General features: G+C 50.5%; 1 protein-coding gene across 1 annotated transcript in view; it reads right to left on the reverse strand.

The window, feature by feature from the left end:
* The window catches only part of PITPNC1 (phosphatidylinositol transfer protein cytoplasmic 1), a 283058-nt gene that overhangs the window by 24755 nt on the left and 237143 nt on the right, over positions 1 to 21160 (reverse strand). Inside the window, exons 3-4 of the mRNA XM_073660333.1 lie at positions 14133 to 14221; positions 12172 to 12179 (exon numbers count right to left, since the gene is read on the reverse strand). Coding sequence (XP_073516434.1) covers positions 12172 to 12179; positions 14133 to 14221 — 97 coding nt within the window. The remainder of the gene's footprint in view (positions 1 to 12171; positions 12180 to 14132; positions 14222 to 21160) is intronic.

Genomic DNA, 21160 nt, shown 5'->3' on the forward strand with positions numbered 1-21160 from the left:
AGATTGTCAGCTCCTCGGGGGAAGGGTCTGATCATTATATCACTAGATTGTCAGCTCCTCGGGGGAAGGGTCTGATCATATCAGTAGATTGTCAGCTCCTCGGGGGAAGGACTGATCATATCACTAGATTGTCAGCTCCTCGGGGGAAGGGTCTGATCATATCACTAGATTGTCAGCTCCTCGGGGGAAGGGTCTGATCATTATATCAGTAGATTGTCAGCTCCTCGGGGGAAGGGTCTGATCATATCACTAGATTGTCAGCTCCTCGGGGGAAGGGTCTGATCATATCACTAGATTGTCAGCTCCTCAGGGGAAGGGTCTGATCATTATATCACTAGATTGTCAGCTCCTCGGGGGAAGGGTCTGATCATATCAGTAGATTGTCAGCTCCTCGGGGGAAGGACTGATCATATCACTAGATTGTCAGCTCCTCGGGGGAAGGACTGATCATATCACTAGATTGTCAGCTCCTCGGGGGAAGGGTCTGATCATATCACTAGACTGTCAGCTCCTCGGGGGAAGGACTGATCATATCACTAGATTGTCAGCTCCTCGGGGGAAGGGTCTGATCATATCACTAGACTGTCAGCTCCTCGGGGGAAGGACTGATCATATCACTAGATTGTCAGCTCCTCGGGGGAAGGGTCTGATCATATCACTAGATTGTCAGCTCCTCGGGGGAAGGGTCTGATCATTATATCAGTAGATTGTCAGATCTGACTTGTGTCTTCCCCTTTAAGCGTATGAATAATTCTGATAAATCACCGCAGGTGTGAACAGGCTCTGAATACAGCCGGTGACATCACTATTAGACAATTATAGGTGGTCTTTCTCCGTGTTTTCTGTATAAGCGGCCATATTGGAGGACGCTGGAGCCGCCGCCACTGAATATTTTTTACAGAAACATGTTTTCTGTCTTCGCGTCTCAGAAGCTGAAGGGTCAGGAAGAACGTCAGAGCAGAAGATATAAAGAGGCGGCCATTTTATCGGGTTGCCGGGCAACCATCTACAGATTTCTCTTCCTGACGTTTCCTTTGTTGGCCGATGATTTACAGAGCGTCTCCCCCTAAAATCACAACGTTCCCCTCATAAACATACGTCTAGGTGACGTCTGCCCCCAATGACGCTCATACAGTCCAACGCCGCGGCCTGGTGTCTGGGAGACGTGAGCGACAACAATATGGCCGCCACAGGCCGCACCCACAACAGCCGTCTGCTATCTGTCAGGAAGTGACCGAAGTCCAGAGGGTGACCCTTAACTAAGAAGGCGGCCATATTGTGTGTGTCGCTCGCCCCTCCCCCAACACTAATCACACGTCCAGAAAAGGCGGCCATATTGTGTGTGTCACTCGCCCCTCCCCCAACACTAATCACACGTCCAGAGAAGACGGCCATATTGTGTGTGTCGCTCGCCCCTCCCCCAACACTAATCACACGTCCAGAAAAGGCGGCCATATTGTGTGTGTCGCTCGCCCCTCCCCCAACACAGATCACAGGTCCAGAGAAGGCGGCCATATTGTGTGTGTCGCTCGCCCCTCCCCCAACACTAATCACACGTCCAGAAAAGGCGGCCATATTGTGTGTGTCGCTCGCCCCTCCCCCAACACTAATCACACGTCCAGAGAAGGCGGCCATATTGTGTGTGTCGCTCGCCCCTCCCCCAACACTAATCACACGTCCAGAGAAGGCGGCCATATTGTGTGTCGCTCGCCCCTCCCCCAACACTAATCACACGTCCAGAAAAGGCGGCCATATTGTGTGTGTCGCTCGCCCCTCCCCCAACACAGATCACAGGTCCAGAGAAGGCGGCCATATTGTGTGTGTCGCTCGCCCCTCCCAACACAGATCACACGTCCAGAGAAGGCGGCCATATTGTGTGTGTTGCTCGCCCCTCCCCCAACACAGATCACAGGTCCAGAGAAGGCGGCCATATTGTGTGTGTCGCTCGCCCCTCCCCCAACACTAATCACACGTCCAGAGAAGGCGGCCATATTGTGTGTGTCGCTCGCCCCTTCCAACACAGATCACACGTCCAGAGAAGGCGGCCATATTGTGTGTGTCGCTCCTCCCTCCCCCGACACAGATCACACGTCCAGAGAAGGCGGCCATATTGTGTGTGTCGCTCCCCCCTCCCCCAACACAGATCACAGGTCCAGAGAAGGCGGCCATATTGTGTGTGTCGCTCCCCCCTCCCCCAACACAGATCACAGGTCCAGAGAAGACAGCCATATTGTGTGTGTCGCTCGCCCCTCCCCCAACACTAATCACACGTCCAGAGAAGGCGGCCATATTGTGTGTGTCGCTCCCCCCTCCCCCAACACAGATCACACGTCCAGAGAAGGCGGCCATATTGTGTGTGTCGCTCCCCCCTCCCCCAACACAGATCACACGTCGAGAGAAGGCGGCCATATTGTGTGTGTCACTCGCCCCTCCCCCAACACAGATCACAGGTCCAGAGAAGGCGGCCATATTGTGTGTGTCGCTCGCCCCTCCCCCAACAAAGATCACAGGTCCAGAGAAGGCGGCCATATTGTGTGTGTCACTCCCCCCTCCCCCAACACAGATCACACGTCGAGAGAAGGCGGCCATATTGTGTGTGTCACTCGCCCCTCCCCCAACAAAGATCACAGGTCCAGAGAAGGCGGCCATATTGTGTGTGTCACCCCTCCACCAACACTAATCACACGTCCAGAGAAGGCGGCCATATTGTGTGTGTCGCTCGCCCCTCCCCCAACACTAATCACAGGTCCAGAGAAGGCGGCCATATTGTGTGTGTCACCCCTCCCCCAACACTAATCACAGGTCCAGAGAAGGCGGCCATATTGTGTGTGTCGCTCCCCCTCCCCCAACACAGATCACAGGTCCAGAGAAGGCAGCCATATTGTGTGTGTCGCTCGCCCCTCCCCCAACAATAATCACATGTCCAGAGAAGACGGCCATATTGTGTGTGTCACCCCTCCCCCAACACTAATCACACGTCCAGAGAAGGCGGCCATATTGTGTGTGTCGCTCGCCCCTCCCCCAACACTAATCACACGTCCAGAGAAGGCGGCCATATTGTGTGTGTCGCTCGCCCCTCCCCCAACACTAATCACAGGTCCAGAGAAGGCGGCCATATTGTGTGTGTCACCCCTCCCCCAACACTAATCACAGGTCCAGAGAAGGCGGCCATATGTGTGTGTCGCTCGCCCCTCCCCCAACACAGATCACAGGTCCAGAGAAGGCGGCCATATTGTGTGTGTCGCTCGCCCCTCCCCCAACACTAATCACACGTCCAGAGAAGGCGGCCATATTGTGTGTGTCGCTCGCCCCTCCCCCAACACTAATCACACGTCCAGAGAAGGCGGCCATATTGTGTGTGTCGCTCGCCCCTCCCCCAACACTAATCACACGTCCAGAGAAGGCGGCCATATTGTGTGTGTCGCTCGCCCCTCCCCCAACACTAATCACACGTCCAGAAAAGGCGGCCATATTGTGTGTGTCGCTCGCCCCTCCCCCAACACAGATCACAGGTCCAGAGAAAGGCGGCCATATTGTGTGTGTTGCTCGCCCCTCCCCCAACACAGATCACAGGTCCAGAGAAGGCGGCCATATTGTGTGTGTCGCTCGCCCCTCCCCCAACACTAATCACACGTCCAGAGAAGGCGGCCATATTGTGTGTGTCGCTCCCCCCTCCCCCAACACAGATCACAGGTCCAGAGAAGACAGCCATATTGTGTGTGTCGCTCGCCCCTCCCCAACACAAATCACACGTCCAGAGAAGGCGGCCATATTGTGTGTGTCGCTCCCCCCTCCCCCAACACAGATCACACGTCCAGAGAAGGCGGCCATATTGTGTGTGTCGCTCCCCCCTCCCCCAACACAGATCACACGTCCAGAGAAGGCGGCCATATTGTGTGTGTCGCTCGCCCCTCCCCCAACACAGATCACAGGTCCAGAGAAGGCGGCCATATTGTGTGTGTCGCTCGCCCCTCCCCCAACAAAGATCACAGGTCCAGAGAAGGCGGCCATATTGTGTGTGTCACCCCTCCACCAACACTAATCACACGTCCAGAGAAGGCGGCCATATTGTGTGTGTCGCTCGCCCCTCCCCCAACACTAATCACAGGTCCAGAGAAGGCGGCCATATTGTGTGTGTCACCCCTCCCCCAACACTAATCACAGGTCCAGAGAAGGCGGCCATATTGTGTGTGTCGCTCCCCCTCCCCCAAACACAGATCACAGGTCCAGAGAAGGCAGCCATATTGTGTGTGTCGCTCGCCCCTCCCCCAACAATAATCACATGTCCAGAGAAGACGGCCATATTGTGTGTGTCGCTCGCCCCTCCCCCAACACTAATCACACGTCCAGAGAAGGCGGCCATATTGTGTGTTCGCTCGCCCTCCCCCAACACTAATCACAGGTCCAGAGAAGGCGGCCATATTGTGTGTGTCACCCCTCCCCCAACACTAATCACACGTCCAGAGAAGGCGGCCATATTGTGTGTGTCGCTCGCCACTCCCCCAACACTAATCACACGTCCAGAGAAGGCGGCCATATTGTGTGTGTCGCTCGCCCCCCCCCCCAACACTAATCACACGTCCAGAGAAGGCGGCCATATTGTGTGTGTCGCTCGCCCCCCCCCCCCAACACTGATCACACGTCCAGAGAAGGCGGCCATATTGTGTGTGTCGCTCGTCCCTCCCCCAACACAGATCACACGTCCAGAGAAGGCGGCCATATTGTGTGTGTCGCTCGCCCCTCCCCCAACACTAATCACACGTCCAGAGAAGGCGGCCATATTGTGTGTGTCGCTCCCCCCTCCCCCAACACAGATCACAGGTCCAGAGAAGGCGGCCATATTGTGTGTGTCGCTCGCCCCTCCCCCAACACAGATCACAGGTCCAGAGAAGGCGGCCATATTGTGTGTGTCGCTCGCCCCCTCCCCCAACACAGATCACAGGTCCAGAGAAGGCGGCCATATTGTGTGTGTCACCCCTCCCCCAACACTGATCACACGTCCAGAGAGGCGGCCATATTGTGTGTGTCGCTCGCCCCTCCCCAACACTAATCACACAGTCCAGAGAAGGCGGCCATATTGTGTGTGTCGCTAGCCCCTCCCCCAACACTAATCACACGTCCAGAGAAGGCGGCCATATTGTGTGTGTCACCCCTCCCCCAACACTAATCACACGTCCAGAGAAGGCGGCCATATTGTGTGTGTCGCTCGCCCCCTCCCCCAACACTAATCACACGTCCAGAGAAGGCGGCCATATTGTGTGTGTCACCCCTCCCCCAACACTAATCACAGGTCCAGAGAAGGCGGCCATATTGTGTGTGTCGCTCCCCCTCCCCCAACACAGATCACAGGTCCAGAGAAGGCAGCCATATTGTGTGTGTCGCTCGCCCCTCCCCCAACACTAATCACACGTCCAGAGAAGGCGGCCATATTGTGTGTGTCGCTCGCCCCTCCCCCAACACTAATCACACGTCCAGAGAAGCCGGCCATATTGTGTGTGTCGCTCGCCCCTCCCCCAACACTAATCACACGTCCAGAGAAGGCGGCCATATGTGTGTGTCACCCCTCCCCCAACACAGATCACAGGTCCAGAGAAGCCGGCCATATTGTGTGTGTCGCTCGCCCCTCCCCCAACACTAATCACACGTCCAGAGAAGGCGGCCATATTGTGTGTGTCGCTCGCCCCTCCCCCAACACTAATCACACGTCCAGAGAAGGCGGCCATATTGTGTGTGTCGCTCGCCCCTCCCCCAACACAGATCACACGTCCAGAGAAGGCGGCCATATTGTGTGTGTCGCTCGCCCCTCCCCCAACACAGATCACATGTCCAGAGAAGGCGGCCATATTGTGTGTGTCGCTCGCCCCTCCCCCAACACTAATCACACGTCCAGAGAAGGCGGCCATATTGTGTGTGTCGCTCCCCCCTCCCCCAACACAGATCACACGTCCAGAGAAGGCGGCCATATTGTGTGTGTCGCTCGCCCCTCCCCCAACACAGATCACAGGTCCAGAGAAGGCGGCCATATTGTGTGTGTCGCTCGCCCCCCCCCAACACTAATCACACGTCCAGAGAAGGCGGCCATATTGTGTGTGTCGCTCGCCACTCCCCCAACACTAATCACACGTCCAGAGAAGGCGGCCATATTGTGTGTGTCGCTCCCCCCTCCCCCAACACTAATCACACGTCCAGAGAAGGCGGCCATATTGTGTGTGTCGCTCGCCGCTCCCCCAACACAGATCACACGTCCAGAGAAGGCGGCCATATTGAGTGTGTCGCTCGCCCCCCCCCCAACACAGATCACACGTCCAGAGAAGGCGGCCATATTGTGTGTGTCGCTCGCCCCTCCCCCAACACAGATCACACGTCCAGAGAAGGCGGCCATATTGTGTGTGTCGCTCGCCCCCCCCCAACACTAATCACACGTCCAGAGAAGGCGGCCATATTGTGTGTGTCGCTCGCCCCTCCCCCAACACAGATCACACGTCCAGAGAAGGCGGCCATATTGAGTGTGTCGGTCGCCCCCCCCCAACACTAATCACACGTCCAGAGAAGGCGGCCATATTGTGTGTGTCGCTCGCCCCTCCCGCAACACAGATCACAGGTCCAGAGAAGGCGGCCATATTGTGTGTGTCGCTCGCCCCTCCCCCAACACAGATCACATGTCCAGAGAAGGCGGCCATATTGTGTGTGTCGCTCGCCCCTCCCCCAACACTAATCACACGTCCAGAGAAGGCGGCCATATTGTGTGTGTCGCTCGCCCCTCCCCCAACACAGATCACAGATCCAGAGAAGGCGGCCATATTGTGTGTGTCGCTCCTCCCTCCCCCAACACTAATCACAGTTCCAGAGAAGGCGGCCATATTGTGTGTGTCGCTCGCCGCTCCCCCAACACAGATCACACGTCCAGAGAAGGCGGCCATATTGAGTGTGTCGCTCGCCCCCCCCAACACAGATCACACGTCCAGAGAAGGCGGCCATATTGTGTGTGTCGCTCGCCCCTCCCCCAACACAGATCACACGTCCAGAGAAGGCGGCCATATTGTGTGTGTCGCTCGCCCCCCCCCAACACTAATCACACGTCCAGAGAAGGCGGCCATATTGTGTGTGTCGCTCGCCCCTCCCCCAACACAGATCACACGTCCAGAGAAGGCGGCCATATTGAGTGTGTCGCTCGCCCCTCCCGCAACACAGATCACACGTCCAGAGAAGGCGGCCATATTGTGTGTGTCGCTCGCCCCTCCCCCAACACAGATCACATGTCCAGAGAAGGCGGCCATATTGTGTGTGTCGCTCGACCCTCCCCCAACACTAATCACACGTCCAGAGAAGGCGGCCATATTGTGTGTGTCGCTCGCCCCTCCCCCAACACAGATCACAGATCCAGAGAAGGCGGCCATATTGTGTGTGTCGCTCCTCCCTCCCCCAACACAGATCACAGGTCCAGAGAAGCCGGCCATATTGTGTGTGTCGCTCGCCCCTCCCCCAACACTAATCACAGATCCAGAGAAGGCGGCCATATTGTGTGTGTCACTCGCCCCTCCCCCAACACAGATCACAGGTCCAGAGAAGCCGGCCATATTGTGTGTGTCGCTCGCCCCCCCCCAACACTAATCACACGTCCAGAGAAGGCGGCCATATTGTGTGTGTCACTCGCCCCTCCCCCAACACAGATCACACGTCCAGAGAAGGCGGCCATATTGTGTGTGTCGCTCGCCCCCCCCCAACACTAATCACACGTCCAGAGAAGGCGGCCATATTGTGTGTGTCGCTCGCCCCTCCCCCAACACAGATCACACGTCCAGAGAAGGCGGCCATATTGAGTGTGTCGCTCGCCCCCCCCCAACACTAATCACACGTCCAGAGAAGGCGGCCATATTGTGTGTGTCGCTCGCCCCTCCCGCAACACAGATCACAGGTCCAGAGAAGGCGGCCATATTGTGTGTGTCGCTCGCCCCTCCCCCAACACAGATCACATGTCCAGAGAAGGCGGCCATATTGTGTGTGTCGCTCGCCCCTCCCCCAACACTAATCACACGTCCAGAGAAGGCGGCCATATTGTGTGTGTCGCTCGCCCCTCCCCCAACACAGATCACAGATCCAGAGAAGGCGGCCATATTGTGTGTGTCGCTCCTCCCTCCCCCAACACTAATCACAGGTCCAGAGAAGGCGGCCATATTGTGTGTGTCGCTCGCCGCTCCCCCAACACAGATCACACGTCCAGAGAAGGCGGCCATATTGAGTGTGTCGCTCGCCCCCCCCCAACACAGATCACACGTCCAGAGAAGGCGGCCATATTGTGTGTGTCGCTCGCCCCTCCCCCAACACAGATCACACGTCCAGAGAAGGCGGCCATATTGTGTGTGTCGCTCGCCCCCCCCCAACACTAATCACACGTCCAGAGAAGGCGGCCATATTGTGTGTGTCGCTCGCCCCTCCCCCAACACAGATCACACGTCCAGAGAAGGCGGCCATATTGAGTGTGTCGCTCGCCCCTCCCGCAACACAGATCACACGTCCAGAGAAGGCGGCCATATTGTGTGTGTCGCTCGCCCCTCCCCCAACACAGATCACATGTCCAGAGAAGGCGGCCATATTGTGTGTGTCGCTCGCCCCTCCCCCAACACTAATCACACGTCCAGAGAAGGCGGCCATATTGTGTGTGTCGCTCGCCCCTCCCCCAACACTAATCACACGTCCAGAGAAGGCGGCCATATTGTGTGTGTCGCTCGCCCCTCCCCCAACACAGATCACAGATCCAGAGAAGGCGGCCATATTGTGTGTGTCGCTCCTCCCTCCCCCAACACTAATCACAGGTCCAGAGAAGGCGGCCATATTGTGTGTGTCACTCGCCCCTCCCCCAACACTAATCACACGTCCAGAGAAGGCGGCCATATTGTGTGTGTCGCTCGCCCCTCCCCCAACACTAATCACACGTCCAGAGAAGGCGGCCATATTGTGTGTGTCGCTCGCCCCTCCCCCAACACTAATCACACGTCCAGAGAAGGCGGCCATATTGTGTGTGTCGCTCGCCCCTCCCCCAACACAGATCACAGATCCAGAGAAGGCGGCCATATTGTGTGTGTCGCTCCTCCCTCCCCCAACACTAATCACAGGTCCAGAGAAGGCGGCCATATTGTGTGTGTCACTCGCCCCTCCCCCAACACAGATCACAGGTCCAGAGAAGCCGGCCATATTGTGTGTGTCGCTCGCCCCTCCCCCAACACAGATCACACGTCCAGAGAAGGCGGCCATATTGTGTGTGTCGCTCGCCCCCCCCCAACACTAATCACACGTCCAGAGAAGGCGGCCATATTGTGTGTGTCGCTCGCCCCTCCCCCAACACAGATCACACGTCCAGAGAAGGCGGCCATATTGAGTGTGTCGCTCGCCCCCCCCCAACACTAATCACACGTCCAGAGAAGGCGGCCATATTGTGTGTGTCGCTCGCCCCTCCCGCAACACAGATCACAGGTCCAGAGAAGGCGGCCATATTGTGTGTGTCGCTCGCCCCTCCCCCAACACAGATCACATGTCCAGAGAAGGCGGCCATATTGTGTGTGTCGCTCGCCCCTCCCCCAACACTAATCACACGTCCAGAGAAGGCGGCCATATTGTGTGTGTCGCTCGCCCCTCCCCCAACACAGATCACAGATCCAGAGAAGGCGGCCATATTGTGTGTGTCGCTCCTCCCTCCCCCAACACTAATCACAGGTCCAGAGAAGGCGGCCATATTGTGTGTGTCGCTCGCCGCTCCCCCAACACAGATCACACGTCCAGAGAAGGCGGCCATATTGAGTGTGTCGCTCGCCCCCCCCCAACACAGATCACACGTCCAGAGAAGGCGGCCATATTGTGTGTGTCGCTCGCCCCTCCCCCAACACAGATCACACGTCCAGAGAAGGCGGCCATATTGTGTGTGTCGCTCGCCCCCCCCCAACACTAATCACACGTCCAGAGAAGGCGGCCATATTGTGTGTGTCGCTCGCCCCTCCCCCAACACAGATCACACGTCCAGAGAAGGCGGCCATATTGAGTGTGTCGCTCGCCCCTCCCGCAACACAGATCACACGTCCAGAGAAGGCGGCCATATTGTGTGTGTCGCTCGCCCCTCCCCCAACACAGATCACATGTCCAGAGAAGGCGGCCATATTGTGTGTGTCGCTCGCCCCTCCCCCAACACTAATCACACGTCCAGAGAAGGCGGCCATATTGTGTGTGTCGCTCGCCCCTCCCCCAACACTAATCACACGTCCAGAGAAGGCGGCCATATTGTGTGTGTCGCTCGCCCCTCCCCCAACACAGATCACAGATCCAGAGAAGGCGGCCATATTGTGTGTGTCGCTCCTCCCTCCCCCAACACTAATCACAGGTCCAGAGAAGGCGGCCATATTGTGTGTGTCACTCGCCCCTCCCCCAACACTAATCACACGTCCAGAGAAGGCGGCCATATTGTGTGTGTCGCTCGCCCCTCCCCCAACACTAATCACACGTCCAGAGAAGGCGGCCATATTGTGTGTGTCGCTCGCCCCTCCCCCAACACTAATCACACGTCCAGAGAAGGCAGCCATATTGTGTGTGTCGCTCGCCCCTCCCCCAACACAGATCACAGATCCAGAGAAGGCGGCCATATTGTGTGTGTCGCTCCTCCCTCCCCCAACACTAATCACAGGTCCAGAGAAGGCGGCCATATTGTGTGTGTCACTCGCCCCTCCCCCAACACAGATCACACGTCCAGAGAAGACGGCCATATTGTGTGTGTCGCTCGCCCCTCCCCCAACACAGATCACACGTCCAGAGAAGGCGGCCATATTGAGTGTGTCGCTCGCCCCCCCCCAACACTAATCACACGTCCAGAGAAGGCGGCCATATTGTGTGTGTCGCTCGCCCCTCCCGCAACACAGATCACAGGTCCAGAGAAGGCGGCCATATTGTGTGTGTCGCTCGCCCCTCCCCCAACACAGATCACATGTCCAGAGAAGGCGGCCATATTGTGTGTGTCGCTCGCCCCTCCCCCAACACTAATCACACGTCCAGAGAAGGCGGCCATATTGTGTGTGTCGCTCGCCCCTCCCCCAACACAGATCACAGATCCAGAGAAGGCGGCCATATTGTGTGTGTCGCTCCTCCCTCCCCCAACACTAATCACAGGTCCAGAGAAGGCGGCCATATTGTGTGTGTCGCTCGCCGCTCCCCCAACACAGATCACACGTCCAGAGAAGGCGGCCATATTGAGTGTGTCGCTCGCCCCCCCCCAACACAGATCACACGTCCAGAGAAGGCGGCCATATTGTGTGTGTCGCTCGCCCCTCCCCCAACACAGATCACACGTCCAGAGAAGGCGGCCATATTGTGTGTGTCGCTCGCCCCCCCCCAACACTAATCACACGTCCAGAGAAGGCGGCCATATTGTGTGTGTCGCTCGCCCCTCCCCCAACACAGATCACACGTCCAGAGAAGGCGGCCATATTGAGTGTGTCGCTCGCCCCTCCCGCAACACAGATCACACGTCCAGAGAAGGCGGCCATATTGTGTGTGTCGCTCGCCCCTCCCCCAACACAGATCACATGTCCAGAGAAGGCGGCCATATTGTGTGTGTCGCTCGCCCCTCCCCCAACACTAATCACACGTCCAGAGAAGGCGGCCATATTGTGTGTGTCGCTCGCCCCTCCCCCAACACTAATCACACGTCCAGAGAAGGCGGCCATATTGTGTGTGTCGCTCGCCCCTCCCCCAACACAGATCACAGATCCAGAGAAGGCGGCCATATTGTGTGTGTCGCTCCTCCCTCCCCCAACACTAATCACAGGTCCAGAGAAGGCGGCCATATTGTGTGTGTCACTCGCCCCTCCCCCAACACTAATCACACGTCCAGAGAAGGCGGCCATATTGTGTGTGTCGCTCGCCCCTCCCCCAACACTAATCACACGTCCAGAGAAGGCGGCCATATTGTGTGTGTCGCTCGCCCCTCCCCCAACACTAATCACACGTCCAGAGAAGGCGGCCATATTGTGTGTGTCGCTCGCCCCTCCCCCAACACAGATCACAGATCCAGAGAAGGCGGCCATATTGTGTGTGTCGCTCCTCCCTCCCCCAACACTAATCACAGGTCCAGAGAAGGCGGCCATATTGTGTGTGTCACTCGCCCCTCCCCCAACACAGATCCAGACTCACCGTATATTCTGCCACCAGGAAACGACCACGTAGAGAAGGAGAGAGAAAGCACAAATCATTAATGGAGCTGCAACCGGGGGCCACAGGGGCCCAACAGAGACCACCAACATGGCTGCACTATCACATCAGAGTGGTCTGTCTGCTGAGCCGTGTATCTAATCCTCTCCTGTGTGATACTGTCTGCTGAGCCGTGTATCTAATCCTATCCTGTGTGATACTGTCTGCTGAGCCGTGTATCTAATCCTCTCCTGTGTGATACTGTCTGCTGAGCCGTGTATCTAATCCTATCCTGTGTGATACTGTCTGCTGAGCCGTGTATCTAATCCTATCCTGTGTGATACTGTCTGCTGAGCCGTGTATCTAATCCTATCCTGTGTGATACTGACTGCTGAGCCGTGTATCTAATCCTCTCCTGTGTGATACTGTCTGCTGAGCCGTGTATCTAATCCTATCCTGTGTGATACTGACTGCTGAGCCGTGTATCTAATCCTATCCTGTGTGATACTGTCTGCTGAGCCGTGTATCTAATCCTCTCCTGTGTGATACTGTCTGCTGAGCCGTGTATCTAATCCTCTCCTGTGTGATACTGTCTGCTGAGCCGTGTATCTAATCATCTCCTGTGTGATACTGTCTGCTGAGCTGTGTATCTAATCCTATCCTGTGTGATACTGTCTGCTGAGCCATGTATCTAATCCTCTCCTGTGTGATACTGACTGCTGAGCCGTGTATCTAATCCTCTCCTGTGTGATACAGTCTGCTGAGCCGTGTATCTAATCCTCTCCTGTGTGATACTGTCTGCTGAGCCGTGTATCTAATCCTATCCTGTGTGATACTGTCTGCTGAGCTGTGTATCTAATCCTCTCCTGTGTGATACTGTCTGCTGAGCCGTGTATCTAATCCTCTCCTGTGTGATACTGTCTGCTGAGCCGTGTATCTAATCCTATCCTGTGTGATACTGTCTGCTGAGCCGTGTATCTAATCCTCTCCTGTGTGATACTGACTGCTGAGCCGTGTATCTAATCCTCTCCTGTGTGATACTGTCTGCTGAGCCGTGTATCTAATCCTCTCCTGTGTGATACTGTCTGCTGAGCCGTGTATCTAATCCTCTCCTGTGTGATACTGTCTGCTGAGCCGTGTATCTAATCCTCTCCTGTGTGATAATGTCTGCTGAGCCGTGTATCTAATCCTATCCTGTGTGATACTGACTGCTGAGCCGTGTATCTAATCCTCTCCTGTGTGATACTGTCTGCTGAGCCGTGTATCTAATCCTATCCTGTGTGATACTGACTGCTGAGCCGTGTATCTAATCCTCTCCTGTGTGATACTGTCTGCTGAGCCGTGTATCTAATCCTCTCCTGTGTGATACTGTCTGCTGAGCCGTGTATCTAATCCTCTCCTGTGTGATACTGTCTGCTGAGCCGTGTATCTAATCCTCTCCTGTGTGATACTGTCTGCTGAGCCGTGTATCTAATCCTCTCCTGTGTGATACTGTCTGCTGAGCCGTGTATCTAATCCTATCCTGTGTGATACTGACTGCTGAGCCGTGTATCTAATCCTCTCCTGTGTGATACTGTCTGCTGAGCCGTGTATCTAATCCTATCCTGTGTGATACTGTCTGCTGAGCCGTGTATCTAATCCTATCCTGTGTGATACTGTCTGCTGAGCCGTGTATCTAATCCTCTCCTGTGTGATACTGTCTGCTGAGCCGTGTATCTAATCCTCTCCTGTGTGATACTGTCTGCTGAGCCGTGTATCTAATCCTCTCCTGTGTGATACTGTCTGCTGAGCCGTGTATCTAATCCTCTCCTGTGTGATACTGTCTGCTGAGCCGTGTATCTAATCCTCTCCTGTGTGATACTGTCTGCTGAGCCGTGTATCTAATCCTCTCCTGTGTGATACTGCCTGCAGAGCCGTGCATCTCATCCCCTCCTCTGTGGTACGCCCCGGACACTGCCCCCTACCTGTGATTGTATAGGGGTAGTAGTTCCAGGCCTTCTCGGTGATGTAGAAGATCTTCGGCACTACGGCTCGCGCCCAGCTTGGGAGTTTACTGGAAGATAGAAAAAAATTGTCCCATTATAGATTATATTCCAGCCGCGGATCTACAGGGAGAAAGAGGCGTCAGCGGGCAAGAGCAAAGAGGACTTACTGCGAGATTGGCTGAGCAGCAGCAGCCGTACATCACCAAGCACAATGCCGAGCATCCCAACCTGGCTTCTCCGAATGTTTCCATGGGGCCAGGTGACCGGAGGGTCCCAACCTAGCTACTCCAAGCATCTCCATGGGGCCAGGTGACCGGAGGGTCCCAACCTAGCTACTCCAAGCGTCTCCATGGGGCCAGGTGACCGGAGGGTCCCAACCTAGCTACTCCAAGCGTCTCCATGAGGCCATGTGACCGGAGGGTCCCAATCTAGCTACTTCAAGCGTCTCCATGGGGCCAGGTGACCGGCGGGTCCCAACCTAGCTACTCCAAGCGTCTCCATGAGGCCATGTGACCGGAGGGTCCCAATCTAGCTACTTCAAGCGTCTCCATGGGGACAGGTGACCGGAGGGTCCCAACCTAGCTACTCCAAGCGTCTCCATGAGGCCATGTGACCGGAGGGTCCCAACCTAGCTACTCCAAGCGTCTCCATGAGGCCAGGTGACCGGAGGGTCCCAATCTATCTACTTCAAGCGTCTCCATGGGGACAGGTGACCGGAGGGTCCCAACCTAGCTACTCCAAGCGTCTCCATGAGGCCAGGTGACCGGAGGGTCCCAACCTAGCTACTCCAAGCGTCTCCATGGGGCCAGGTGACCGGAGGGTCCCAACCTAGCTACTCCAAGCGTCTCCATGAGGCCAGGTGACCGGAGGGTCCCAACCTGACTTCTCCGAACGTCTCCATGGGGCCAGGTGACCAGAGGGATAGAAATCCCTTTTTATACCCACATCTGTCCTCCAGGCCATCATCCACAGGTCAGAAAGAAGGTGGGAAGAGGTCAAATCTCATTGTTGGAGTATTCAATCTATCTGCATAGGTTGTCTGTCAATGTATGCAAGTTAACAAGCAGCATGGACTTATACAATGGGTAATCAACATACTAGCAAACATCAATTGTTCAATGACCCTGCGTCCCTGTCCTCCAAAGATAGCAGCACAATAAACTGTCGGAGCTGATATAAGAGGTAAACAGCAGCCATTCAACAATTCACAACTATCAAACTACAACAAGAGTCAACGTTCAGACTCATATGAACAATAACTCATGTCCCTGGGCCGACTGAATATACGTTTGGGATAATTAAGGATAAATGCTGTGTCGTCACAGGGGCACATACTTTCTCCATATTAATGTCTATGGATGTAGATGAGGACAGAGAAGCCCCTGGAGGTGGATGTGGGGGGCACATACTTTCTCCATATTAATGTCTATAGATGTAGATGAGGACAGAGAAGCCCCTGGAAGTGGATGTGGGGGGCACATACTTTTCTCCATATTAATGTCTATGGATGTAGATGAGGACAGAGAAGCCCCTGGAGGTGGATGTGGGGGGCACATACTTTCTCCATATTAATTTCTATGGATGTAGATGAGGACAGAGAAGCCCCCGGAGGTGGATGTGGGGGGCACATACTTTCCTCCATATTAATGTCTATGGATGTAGATGAGGACAGAGAAGCCCCTGGAGGTGGATGTGGGGGGGCACATACTTTTCCCCATATTAATGTCTATGGATGTAGATGAGGACAGAGAAGCCCCTGGAGGTGGATGTGGGGGGGCACATACTTTTCCCCATATTAATGTCTATGGATGTAGATGAGGACAGAGAAGCCCCTGGAGGTGGATGTGGGGGCACATACTTTCTCCATATTAATGTCTATGGATGTAGATGAGGACAGAGAAGTCCCCGGAGGTGGATGTGGGGGGCACATACTTTTCTCCATATTAATGTCTATGGATGTAGATGAGGACAGAGAAGCCCCCGGAGGTGGATGTGGGGGGCACATACTTTTCTCCATATTAATGTCTATGGATGTAGATGAGGACAGAGAAGCCCCCGCAGGTGGATGTGGGGGGCACATACTTTCTCCATATTAATGTCTATGGATGTAGATGAGGACAGAGAAGCCCCTGGAGGTGGATGTGGGGGGCACATACTTTCTCCATATTAATGTCTATGGATGTAGATGAGGACAGAGAAGCCCCTGGAGGTGGATGTGGGGGGCACATACTTTTCTCTGTATAGCCAGCACCAGGACTCGCGGTGTGACCCATGGATCAGAAGCCTCTGCTGTGCGTCTGCTCTTGGTCAGTTCACGGCCATGTGATGATGCGTCTTGTGTACGGCGCTGTTTACTCACACTTTTAAGGGGCAGCGGCCCGGACACGGCGGAGGGGCAGAGGGCAGAAAATTTCACCAACTATAAAAATAGCCGCAATATAGTTATCTTGTACATAGGAGCAGTATTATAGTAGTTATATTCTTGTATATAGGAGCATTATTATAGTAGTTATATTCTTGTACATAGGAGCAGTATTATAGTAGTTATATTATTGTACATAGGGACAGTATTATAGTAGTTATATTCTTGTACATAGGGGGCAGTATTATAGTAGTTATATTCTTGTACATAGGAGCAGTATTATAGTAGTTATATTCTTGTACATAGGGGACGGTATTATAGTAGTTATATTCTTGTACATAGGAGCAGTATTATAGTAGTTATATTCTTGTACATAGGGGGCAGTATTATAGTAGTTATATTCTTGTACATAGGGAGCAGTATTATAGTAGTTATATTCTTGTACATAGGGGGCAGTATTATAGTAGTTATATTCCTGTACATAGGAGCAGTATTATAGTAGTTATATTCTTGTACATAGGGGGCAGTATTATAGTAGTTATATTCTTGTACATAGGGGCAGTATTATAGTAGTTATATTCTTGTACATAGGGGGCAGTATTATAGTAGTTATATTCTTGTACATAGGGGGCAGTATTATAGTAGTTATATTCCTGTACATAGGGGGCAGTATTATAGTAGTTATATTCTTGTACATAGGGGGCAGTATTATAGTAGTTATATTCTTGTACATAGGAGGCAGTATTATAGTAGTTATATTCTTGTACATAGGAGCAGTATTATAGTAGTTATATTCTTGTACATAGGAGGCAGTATTATAGTAGTTATATTCTTGTACATAGGAGGCAGTATTATAGTAGTTATATTCTTGTACATAGGAGCAGTATTATAGTAGTTATATTCTTGTACATAGGGAGCAGTATTATAGTAGTTATATTCTTGTACATAGGGGGCAGTATTATAGTAGTTATATTCTTGTACATAGGAGGCAGTATTATAGTAGTTATATTCTTGTACATAGGGGGCAGTATTATAGTAGTTATATTCTTGTACATAGGAGCAGTATTATAGTAGTTATATTCTTGTACATAGGAGCAGTATTATAGTAGTTATATTCTTGTACATAGGGGGCAGTATTATAGTAGTTATATTCTTGTACATAGGAGCAGTATTATAGTAGTTATATTCTTGTACATAGGGGACAGTATTATAGTAGTTATATTCTTGTACATGGGGACAGTATTATAGTAGTTATATTCTTGTACATGGGGACAGTATTATAGTAGTTATATTCTTGTACATAGGAGCAGTATTATAGTAGTTATATTCTTGTACATAGGGGACAGTATTATAGTAGTTATATTCTTGTACATGGGGGCAGTATTATAGTAGTTATATTCTTGTACATAGGAGCAGTATTATAGTAGTTATATTCTTGTACATAGGGGACAGTATTATAGTAGTTATATTCTTGTACATGGGGACAGTATTATAGTAGTTATATTCTTGTACATAGGAGCAGTATTATAGTAGTTATATTCTTGTACATAGGGGACAGTATTATAGTAGTTATATTCTTGTACATGGGGGCAGTATTATAGTAGTTATATTCTTGTATATAGGGAGCAGTATTATAGTAGTTATATTCCTGTACATAGGAGCAGTATTATAGTAGTTATATTTTTGTATATAGAAGCAGTATTATAGTAGTTATATTCTTGTACATAGGGAGCAGTATTATAGTAGTTATATTCTTGTACATAGGAGCAGTATTATAGTAGTTATATTTTTGTATATAGAAGCAGTATTATAGTAGTTATATTCTTGTACATAGGGAGCAGTATTATAGTAGTTATATTCTTGTACATAGGGAGCAGTATTATAGTAGTTATATTCCTGTACATAGGAGCAGTATTATAGTAGTTATATTCTTGTACATAGGGGGCAGTATTATAGTAGTTATATTCTTGTACATAGGGGGCAGTATTATAGTAGTTATATTCTTGTACATAGGGGCAGTATTATAGTAGTTATATTCTTGTACATAGGGGGCAGTATTATAGTAGTTATATTCTTGTACATAGGGGGCAGTATTATAGTAGTTATATTCTTGTACATAGGGGGCAGTATTATAGTAGTTATATTCTTGTACATAGGGGGCAGTATTATAGTAGTTATATTCCTGTACATAGGGGGCAGTATTATAGTAGTTATATTCTTGTACATAGGTGCAGTATTATAGTAGCTATATTCTTGTACATAGGAGCAGTATTATAGTAGTTATATTCTTGTACATAGGGGGCAGTATTATAGTAGTTATATTCCTGTACATAGGAGCAGTATTATAGTAGTTATATTCTTGTACATAGGGGGCAGTATTATAGTAGTTATATTCTTGTACATAGGGGGCAGTATTATAGTAGTTATATTCTTGTACATAGGGAGCAGTATTATAGTAGTTATATTCTTGTACATAGGAGCAGTATTATAGTAGTTATATTCTTGTACATAGGGGGCAGTATTATAGTAGTTATATTCTTGTACATAGGGGGCAGTATTATAGTAGTTATATTCTTGTACATAGGGGGCAGTATTATAGTAGTTATATTCTTGTACATAGGGGGCAGTATTATAGTAGTTATATTCTTGTACATAGGGGGCAGTATTATAGTAGTTATATTCTTGTACATAGGGGCAGTATTATAGTAGATATATTCTTGTACATAGGGGCAGTATTATAGTAGTTATATTCTTGTACATAGGGGGCAGTATTATAGTAGTTATATTCTTGTACATAGGAGCAGTATTATAGTAGTTATATTCTTGTACATAGGGGGCAGTATTATAGTAGTTATATTCTTGTACATAGGAGCAGTATTATAGTAGTTATATTCTTGTACATAGGGGCAGTATTACAGTATATTCTTGTACATAGAGGCAGTATTATAGTAGTTATATTCTGGTACATAGGGGGCAGTATTATAGTAGTTATATTCTTGTACATAGGGGGCAGTATTATAGTAGTTATATTCTTGTACATAGAGGCAGTATTATAGTAGTTATATTCTTGTACATAGGGGGCAGTATTATAGTAGTTATATTCTTGTACATAGGGGGCAGTGTTATAGTAGTTATATTCTTGTACATAGGGGGCAGTATTATAGTAGTTATATTCTTGTACATAGGGGCAGTATTATAGTAGTTATATTCTGGTACATAGGAGCAGTATTATAGTAGTTATATTCTTGTACATAGGGGCAGTATTATAGTAGTTATATTCTTGTACATAGGGGCAGTATTATAGTAGTTATATTCTTGTACATAGGAGCAGTATTATAGTAGTTATATTCTTGTACATAGGAGCAGTATTATAGTAGTTATATTCTTGTACATAGGAGCAGTATTATAGAAGTTATATTCTTGTACATAGGAGCTGTATTATAGGAGTTATATTCTTGTACATAGGGAGCAGTATTATAGTAGGTATATTCTTGTACATAGGGGGCAGTATTATAGTAATTATATTCTTGTACATAGGGGGCAGTATTATAGTAGTTATATTCTTGTACATAGGGGCAGTATTATAGTATAGTCTTGTATATAGGGGCAGTATTATAGTATAGTCTTGTGTATAGGGGCAGTATTATAGTATATTCTTGTATATAGGGGCAGTATTAAAGTATAGTCTTGTGTATAGGGGCAGTATTACAGTATATTCTTGTGTATAGGGGCAGTATTATAGTATAGTCTTGTGTATAGGGGCAGTATTATAGTATAGTCTTGTGTATAGGGGCAGTATTATAGTATATTCTTGTATATAGGGGCAGTATTATAGTATAGTCTTGTGTATAGGGGCAGTATTACAGTATATTCTTGTATATAGGGGCAGTATTATAGTATAGTCTTGTGTATAGGGGCAGTATTATAGTATAGTCTTGTATATAGGGGCAGTATTATAGTATAGTCTTGTGTATAGGGGCAGTATTACAGTATATTCTTGTATATAGGGGCAGTATTATAGTATAGTCTTGTGTATAGGGGCAGTATTATAGTATAGTCTTGTGTATAGGGGCAGTATTATAGTATAGTCTTGTATATAGGGGCAGTATTATAGTATAGTCTTGTGTATAGGGGCAGTATTACAGTATATTCTTGTATATAGGGGCAGTATTATAGTATAGTCTTGTGTATAGGGGCAGTATTACAGTATATTCTTGTACATAGGGGCAGTATTATAGTATAGTCTTGTGTATAGGGGCAGTATTATAGTATATTCTTGTATATAGGGGCAGTATTATAGTATAGTCTTGTGTATAGGGGCAGTATTACAGTATATTCTTGTACATAGGGGCAGTATTATAGTATAGTCTTGTGTATAGGGGCAGTATTACAGTATATTCTTGTGTATAGGGGCAGTATTATAGTATAGTCTTGTGTATAGGGGCAGTATTACAGTATATTCTTGTATATAGGGGCAGTATTATAGTATAGTCTTGTGTATAGGGGCAGTATTATAGTATATTCTTGTATATAGGGGCAGTATTATAGTATAGTCTTGTGTATAGGGGCAGTATTACAGTATATTCTTGTACATAGGGGCAGTATTATAGTATAGTCTTGTGTATAGGGGCAGTATTACAGTATA

This window comes from Phyllobates terribilis, unplaced genomic scaffold (assembly GCF_046119375.1).
Source record: "Phyllobates terribilis strain yellow unplaced genomic scaffold, ASM4611937v1 Scaffold_25__1_contigs__length_18738178, whole genome shotgun sequence".
Taxonomy (NCBI): Eukaryota; Metazoa; Chordata; class Amphibia; order Anura; family Dendrobatidae; genus Phyllobates; species Phyllobates terribilis.